The sequence below is a fragment of the Trachypithecus francoisi genome, unplaced genomic scaffold (assembly GCF_009764315.1).
Source record: "Trachypithecus francoisi isolate TF-2019V2 unplaced genomic scaffold, Tfra_2.0 Lachesis_group2, whole genome shotgun sequence".
Lineage (NCBI taxonomy): Eukaryota > Metazoa > Chordata > Mammalia > Primates > Cercopithecidae > Trachypithecus > Trachypithecus francoisi.
The window spans coordinates 154,141,303-154,149,809 of NW_022681465.1; the positions used below are offsets into that span (position 1 = coordinate 154,141,303).

The 8,507-nt window shown below is 43.1% G+C and overlaps 1 protein-coding gene across 2 annotated transcripts in view; it reads left to right on the top strand.

Moving 5' to 3' along the window:
- BRD8 (bromodomain containing 8) overlaps window positions 1-8,485 on the top strand; it is a 41,195-nt gene extending 32,710 nt beyond the window's left edge. For both annotated transcript variants that reach the window (XM_033181099.1, XM_033181100.1), the window contains 4 exons: window positions 1,644-1,733; window positions 2,272-2,340; window positions 7,055-7,232; window positions 8,090-8,485. In XM_033181099.1, the coding sequence (XP_033036990.1) occupies window positions 1,644-1,733; window positions 2,272-2,340; window positions 7,055-7,232; window positions 8,090-8,182 (430 nt within the window). In that variant the 3' untranslated portion in view covers window positions 8,183-8,485. The remainder of the gene's footprint in view (window positions 1-1,643; window positions 1,734-2,271; window positions 2,341-7,054; window positions 7,233-8,089) is intronic.
- The last annotated feature ends 22 nt before the right edge of the window (window positions 8,486-8,507 follow it).

The following is an 8,507-nucleotide window of genomic DNA, read 5'->3' on the forward strand; positions in this document are numbered from 1 at the left end:
TTTTTCCAGCCTGTGTCAGATCCATCTGTTGAGAGAATATAGTATGAACTGTTTTTTTTTTTCTTCAGTGTATTTCAGATCCACCTAGTTGTCTGTGGTAAGGCAAAACTAATAATTATTCTAGTGTTTTTTTGTCTAAGATATACAGCTGAACCAGGCATATATATATATAATTATATATGTACATATATATAAAATTATATATATACACATATATATATATAATTTTTTTTAAACAGCAGATTTCTTTTTTTTTTCTCATAGGGACAGGGTCTCGCTTTGTTGCCCAGGCTGGGTCTTGAACTCCTGGCTTCAAGTAGTCCCACCTCAGCCTCCCAAAGTGCTGGGATTATAGGCCTGAGCCACTGTGCCCAGCCTAGATTTCAATTTTTGGTACACAAATAGGATACAGTTTAAAATGTAGATTGGTGACGAATGCCTTCATTTGCTTTTCTATAACTCCTTAAGTATGAGCAATAGCGTGCTAAGATGACATATTGTGACTGTACAAACAGCAGGAAATCTGCAATCTGAGACTTTTTTTTTTTTTTGAGACAGAGTCTCACTCTGTCACCCAGGCTGGAGTGTAGTGGCGCAATCTCGGCTCACTGCAAGCTCCGCCTCCTGGGTTCACACCATTCTCCTGCCTTAGCCTCCAAGTAGCTAGGACTACAGGCACCCGCCACCACGCCCAGTTAAGTTTTCTTTGTATTTTTAGTAGAAATGGTGTTTCACCGTGTTGGCCAGGATGGTCTCAATCTCCTGACCTCATGATCCGCCCACCTCGGCCTCCCAAAGTGCTGGGATTACAGGTGTGAGCCACCGCACTGGGCCCAATCTGAGACATTTTATCTTATGGCAGTTCACAGTCTTGGATGGTAAATTCCACATTCTTACTTTAGAATTTAGATTAAATATGAAATCTTTATTAGAAAGCAGTAGATATCCAGCCTGGGCAACATAGTGGGACCTTGTCTCTACAACAAATACAGAAATTAGTTGCAGGGTGTGGTGGCATGTGCCTGGAGTCCCAGCTACTTGGGAGGCTGAGGCAGGAGGATCGCTTGAACCCAGCAGGTTGAGGCTGCAGTGAGCCATGATCACACTACTGCACTTCAGCCTGGGCAACAGAGCAAGACCCTGTCTCAAAAAAAAAAAATTGGGTAGGCATGGTGGTTCATGCCTGTAATCCCAGCACTTTGGGAGGCTGAGGCAGATGGATCACTTGAGGCCAGGAGTTTGAGCCCAGCCTGGCCAACATGGCAAAACCCTGTCTCTATGGAAAATATGAAAATTAGTTGGGCGTGGTGGTGTGCACCTTTAGTCCCAGCTACTTGGGAGGCTGAGGCAGGAGAATTGCTTGAACCCGGGAGGCAGAGGTTGCAGTGAGCTGAGATCGCCACTGCACTCCAGCCTGGGCAACAGAGCAAGACTCTGTCTCAGAAAAATAAAATTAAAAAATTAAAAGAGAAAGCAATAGATATTAATAACTAACTCTGCTTGGCCAGATAACTTAAGGGGAGATAAAAAGCTTCAGGTATTAATTAGGAGCATGTCTTAAGAAAACCTCATTACCCACCTGGGGGAGACAGAATATTATTTGTGAAGTTACTGTCTCTTTTCTTCATGTTTTATCCCCATAGGGCTGATCTAAGCCAGGATGACCCAGTTCAGGATCATTTGCTATTCAAGAAGACTCTCCTGCCAGTCTGGAAGATGATTGCCAGTCACAGGTAGGTCTCCAAAGTGGTAATAGGATTATGTTCAGAACTGAAGTAGTAATACATATTGGGGTTTAAGCATAAAAGGAGATATGTTCATCCCTCAAATGAGCCATAGTTGAAAGGGAGATTCTGTATCTAAGCCTGATTTATCCCAAAGTACCCACAGCTGCTTTCACAAGTCTGTACAAGAAATAGTTGCTGTGCCATTTGAATTGCCTCTAGAAAGTGGTTCCTATTACATGATAACATTTATATTTAAAATGCATATTCTTTTCAATCTGGTGGATTCTCTTTTTTTACAGAGACAGTGCCTCGGGAACTCTGAACAAATTTCTGAGCCCTAAATCAATATATTGTAATAATATATATTTTATAGTTTTTTTTTTTTTTTTAAACTCTCTGGCAAGGGGGAACAAATAGATTTTTTCCAAATGGTGCTCATAGTCTGCATTCCCCTAAAGGAAGTATACTAAGAACTGAGCTACTCTTCTCGTTTAGAATGCCTTGCCAGGGTTTCTTTACCCTCTCTGGGTTTGTCCCTTAACAGGTTCAGCAGTCCATTTCTGAAGCCTGTGTCAGAAAGGCAGGCCCCAGGGTACAACGATGTGGTGAAAAGGTCAGTGAAAAAGGGGTAAAGAAAGGTTGGTTGCTTTTATATCTGCCTTTTCATTTTTTATTTCCCATCTGTTATTTATTTTTATTACTTACAAACTCAGATGTTTCATAGCCAAACAAGTTTATGAAGTTATGATGAGCTCCGTATCATGTCTTCATTTAAGAAGGAATGCAGGAAACAAAAGGATGATACAGGCTTTTTATTTTGTACTATTCACTTTTAAGTAACATGATCCATTCTCTCTTTATACATATATATATATATTTTAACAGGGTTTCACTCTGTTGCCCAAGCTGGAGTGCAGTGGTACAGTCTTAGCTCACTGCAACATCCGCTTCCCAGGCTCAAGCGATTCTCCAGCCTCAGCCTCCCAAGTAGCTAAGACTATAAGCATGAGCCACGAGGTCCCGCTAATATTATTTTTTGTAGAAACGGAACTTTGCCATGTTGCCCAGACTGGTCTTGAACTCCTGAGCTCATGCATTCTGCCTGCCTAGGCCTTCCAAAGTGCTGGGATTACAGGTATGAGCCTTGGTGCCCAGCCTGCTCATTAATTATAATCTTAAATTAGCCTTTGGTTGTTTCTGACACTATTCTTTTGGAGCAAAACTTTAAAAGGAACTCTGTATATTCAGTTAGTTATAGGTATACTAAGGCACAGATGTCAATCCAAATGGAAGTTATGAACATTGGTTGACTGTAGTACTGTGTTCGGAATTGGTTCCTTCTGGTGGGTTCCTGGTCTCACTGACTTCAAGAATGAAGCCGCAGACCCTCAAGGTGTTACAGTTCTTAAAAGATGGTGTGTCCGGATTTTGTTCCTTGAGATGTTCACATGTGTCCCGAGTTTCTGCCTCCCAGTGGGCTCTTGGTGACTTCAAGAGTTAAGCTGCAGACCTTCACAGTGAGTGTTACAGCTCTTAAAGGTGGTACGTCTGAAGTTGTTTCTTCCTCTTGGTGGGTTCCTGGTCTCGCTGGCTTCGGGAGCGAAGCTGCAGACCTTCAGGGTGAGTGTTACAGCTCATAAACATAGTGCAGACCCAAAGAGCGAGCAGGGGCAAAAATTATTGCAAAGGGTTAAATAAGAAAGCTCTCACACCAGGGAAGGCGACCCTGCTACATTGAAGCTGTTGGCTCGGGTGGCCAGCTTTTATTCCCTTATGTGGCCCTGCCCACATCCTACTGATTGGTCCATTTTACAGAGTGCTGATTGGTCCATTTTACAGAGTGCTGATTGGTCCATTTTTACAGAGTGCTGATTGGTACGTTTACAAACCTTTAGCTAGATACAGAGCACCGATTGGTGCGTTTTTACAGAGTACTGATTGGTGCATTTACAAACCTTTAGCTAGACACAGAACACTGATTGGTGTGTTTACAATCCTTTAGCTAGACAGAAAAGTTCTCCAAGTCCCCACCTGACCCAAAAGCCCAGCCAGCTTCACCTCTCAGTATTTTGGGATTTTATTTTTATTTTTTATTTAAATTTTTTTTTTTTTTTTTTTGGCCAGGCATGGTGGCTCACACCTGTAATCCCAGCACTTTGGGAGGCTGAGGCAGGTGGATCACGAGGTCAGGAGATCGAGACCATCCTGGCTAACATGGTGGAACCCCATCTCCACTAAAAAATACAAAAAAAATTAGCCGGGCGTGGTGGTAGGTGAATGTAGTCCCAGCTACTCGGGAGGCTGAGGCAGGAGAATAGTGTGAACCTGGGAGGCGGAGCTTGCAGTGAACCGAGATCGCACCACTGCACTCCAGCCTGGGCAACAAAGCCAGACTCTGTCTCAAAAATAAATAAATAAATAAAATTTTGAGACAGGGTCTCACTCTTGCTAAACAGTGGTGCAATCATGGCTCACTGCAGCCTTGACTTCCTGGGCTCAAGCAATCTTCCCACTTCAGTCTCCTGAGTAGCTGGGACTACAGGCATGCGCTACTGCACTTAGCTAATTTTTAAATTTATTATTTTTTAAATTTTTACTTATTATTTTTTGAGACAGGTCTCACTCTGTCGCTCAGGCTGGAGTGCAGTGGCACATTTCATGGATAACTTAGCCTCAACTGCCCAGGCTCAAGCTATCCTTCCACCTCAGCCTCCCTAATAGCTGGGTCTAGAGGTGTGTGCCACCATGCTCAGCTAATTTTTGTATTTTTTTATAGACATAGAGTTTTACCATGGTGCCCAGGCTTGTCTCAGACTCCTGGGCTCATGCAATTCACCCACCTCAGCCTCCCAAAGTGCTGGGATTACAGGTGTGAGCCATTGTGCCTGGCCTGATTTTTTTATTGTAATAAAACTTTTTCTTTGTTTGAAATGTTATTATTTTTCTTCAGAATATCACTAAGGAGGAATTTTTAAATTTTTTATAGATATGGTGTCTCACTATATTGCCCAGGTTGGTCTTAAATTCCTAGTCTCAAATGATCCTCCCACCTTGGCCTTCCAAAATGCTGGGATTACAGGTAGGTAATCCCAGCCTATTTTGCATTTTTTATTTTCTTTTGAGACAGAGTCTCGCTCTGTTGCCAGACTGGAGTGCAGTGATGAGATCTTGGCTCACTGCAACCTCTGCCTTGCGGGTTCAAGCAATTCTGCCTCAACCTCCCGAGTAGCTGGAACTACAGGCGTGCGCTACCACGCCCAGCTAATTTTTGTATTTTTAGTAGAGACGGGGTTTCACCATGTTGGCCAGGATGGTCTCAATCTCTTGACCTCGTGATCCGCCTGCCTCAGCCTCCCAAAGTGCTGGGATTACAGGCATGAGCCATCATGCTTGGCCTATTTTGGATTTTTATAGCATAAGTCATCTAAAATGCTGTCATAAACCTGTATGGTAATAGAGTGTAAAAGTTCATGACAGGACCTTTGGAGAGTCACTTGTCTGTGCTGCTATAGTACAATACCACAGGCTGGATAATTTATAAAAAATAGAAACCTATTTCTCTTTGTTTTGGTTCTGGAGTCTGGGAAGTCCAAGATCAAGGCACTGGTAGTTTTGGTGTGTGAGGTGGGTTACTCTCTGCTTCTAAGGTGATGCCTTGTTGTTGTATTCTGCAGAGGGGATGAACACTGTGTCCTCACATGGCAGAAGGGACAGAAGGGTAAGAGGGCACTCTCTTCGATATGGAGCCCTTTTATAAGGATGCTGATCCCATTCATGAAGGCAGAGTACTCATGAGTTAATTACCTCCCAGAGGCCCCACCTCTTAATACTGTTGCACTTGGGATTAAGTTTCAATATGAATTCTAGAGGGGATACCATCATTGAAACAGCAGAGACAGAATGATACCATCATTCAAACAGCAGAGACAAACTTCTTTAGGTATGAGGAAACTAAAGCTCAGAGGTGCTTGGTCATGACTTGCTCGTGATCAACCAACAGTTACTAGCAGAGCTAGAACTAAGCCCCAGATTCCTACCTGCAGTTCAGTCTTCTTTTTACACTGCTGTGCCTTCTCTTATATATCTACTTTCTGTGTTTCATTAATATTGTCTTAATATTCACTTGATCCTTTTTTCATCTCCATGAAAGGAGAAAAAATTATTCTTAGCTTTTTATTTGTGCGGTAAGAGAAGTAGACTAAATAATATATGACTGTACATTGTAAACAGCAAATAACTACTGTGTGATAAACTTATCATTGGTGCTGTTTACAACTTTGGAAACTGGGGCCAGCACTGCTCCTCTGATCGTATAGTGGCTTGACCTGTAGGCTCTGGAGTCAGGCTGCCTCTGAATTGGAATTTAGGCTGTGTGCCTTTCAGTGAGTACTTAACCTCTTTAGATTTCAATTTCTTCATCTGTCAAATGGAGATAATAAGGCCAGGGGCAGTGGTTCATGCTTTGGGGTAATCCCAGCACTTTGGGAGGCCAAGGAAGATGGATCACCTGAGGTCAGGAGTTCGAGACTAGCCTGACCAACATGGTGAAACCCCATCTCTACTAAAAATACAAATATTATGGCCGGGCGTGGTGGCTCACGCTTGTAATCCAAGCACTTTGGGAGGTCTAGGTGGGCGGATCACAAGGTCAGGAGATTGAGACCACGGTGAAACCCCATCTCTACTAAAAATACAAAAAAATTAGCCGGGCGTGGTGGTGGGCGCCTGTAGCCCCGGCTACTTTGGGGGCTGAGGCAGGAGAATGGCATGAACCCGGGAGGCAGAGCTTACAGTGAGCTGAGATCGCGCCACTGCACTCCAGCCTGGGAGAGAGAGCGAGACTCCGTCTCAAAAAAAAAAAGCAACAACAACAACAACAAAAACAAAAATTAGCTGGGCATGGTGGTGCACACCTGTAATCCCAGTTATTCTGGAGGCTGAGGCAGGGGAATCGCTTGAACCTGGGAGGCGGAGGTTGCAGTAAGCTGAAATTGCTGCATTGCAATGGAGCAATCAGAGTGAAACTCTGGCTTTAAAAAAAAGTGCAACAAGAGTGAAACTCTGACTTAAAAAAAAAAAAAAGGAGATATTAATTGATACCTACCTTACAGGTTTATTGAGAGGATTGAGTTAGTATAGAAATACAGTGTTTGGCCTATTGTAAACAGGCAAATATTAACTGCTGTTGCTATTTTATTATCTGATGAGGGTTGTTATCTTTGTTACTGTTTTCATTAAGAACTGGTTAGTTCTTCAAGAGAACACGTTAGGTTATCATGTTCCACACAAAAGTTTGATTTTCTTTGTTTTTTCTTGGTCACCTGCAGACCCATGGACTTAACTAGCCTGAAGAGAAATCTCTCTAAAGGTCGGATTCGCACCATGGCCCAATTCCAGCGAGACCTGATGCTGATGTTCCAAAATGCTGTAATGTACAATGACTCTGATCATCACGTATACCATATGGCTGTGGAGATGCGGCGAGAAGTCCTGGAGCAGATTCAGGTAGCGTATGTAGATATCTGTAGCCTCTGGGATCTTGATTTCAGATCAAGATTCTATGAGAATAAAGGTGATTTCGAGGTGACTTTGTGTTCTCAGAGTTTACTTTTTTTTTTTTTTGAGACGGAGTCTTGCTCTGTCGCCCAGGCTGGAGTGCAGTGGCGCGATCTCGGCTCACTGCAAGCTCCGCCTCCCAGGTTCACGCCATTCTCCCGCCTCAGCCTCCGAGTAGCTGGGACTACAGGCGCCCGCCACCACGCCCGGCTAGTTTTTTGTATTTTTAGTAGAGACGGGGTTTCACCATGTTAGCCAGGATGGTCTTGATCTCCTGACCTCGTGATCCACCCGCCTCGGCCTCCCAAAGTGCTGGGATTACAGGCTTGAGCCACCACGCCCGGCCCAGAGTTTACTTTTAAAGGTGATTAAGGCCCTGAAGGATTGATAATGTGCCAGCTGGTTTGGAAAACCCTGAGCCTCACAGTAAGTCCAGCTTTGAGAGTGAAGTCGTCTAGGAATGCAGGCAGCAGTGAAGAGCTCTCAAGGGAGCTGAGGATAGACAAGTAATGGGAATTCCCGCTTCCAGAGCCTCAAGTCAAAGGCTAAACTCCAAAGAGACCGGAGTCACTGTGTATTTTTTGGTTGCTTCATCTGTTGATATTAATGTATGTTCACACTTTCCCATCTTTAGGGGATAAGATATAGTAGCTAGAAGACATTTGTGGGTTTCCTTTCTGGGTAGCATCATACTTTAAAGAAAAAAGTATAGTTGAGTCTATTTGCCAAAAAAAAAAAAAAAAAACTTGCAATACTTCAGCGTTTAAGGTTCATAATAGCTTGCTATGTGTTCCTTAATTCTTTAGGTACTGAATATTTGGTTAGACAAAAGAAAAGGCTCAAGTAGTCTGGAAGGGGAACCAGCCAACCCAGTGGATGATGGAAAACCTGTTTTCTAACCTGCAGCTGCTATCCTGACTTTTTCTGGAGTTTGAACCTCTCCGCGAACTCTGACCTACAGAGGATCCTGGGACTTCTTTGCTATGTCCCTACTTTCTTTTCAAATAAAAATAATGCCTTAACTCACAACCAACGAGTCAAAGATGCATGTGGACATAATATAAAGCAAAAAAGGGGAAGCTGAGGTTTGGGTTTATGCCATAAATGTTGCCCGCATCTTTGTTCCATAGGCTTGATTTAAAGACAATTCGATTAGATATTTTACTAAGCCTTTTCCTCTATAAATAAATGTCTTTACACAAATGAATATTGCTTTTTAATGAC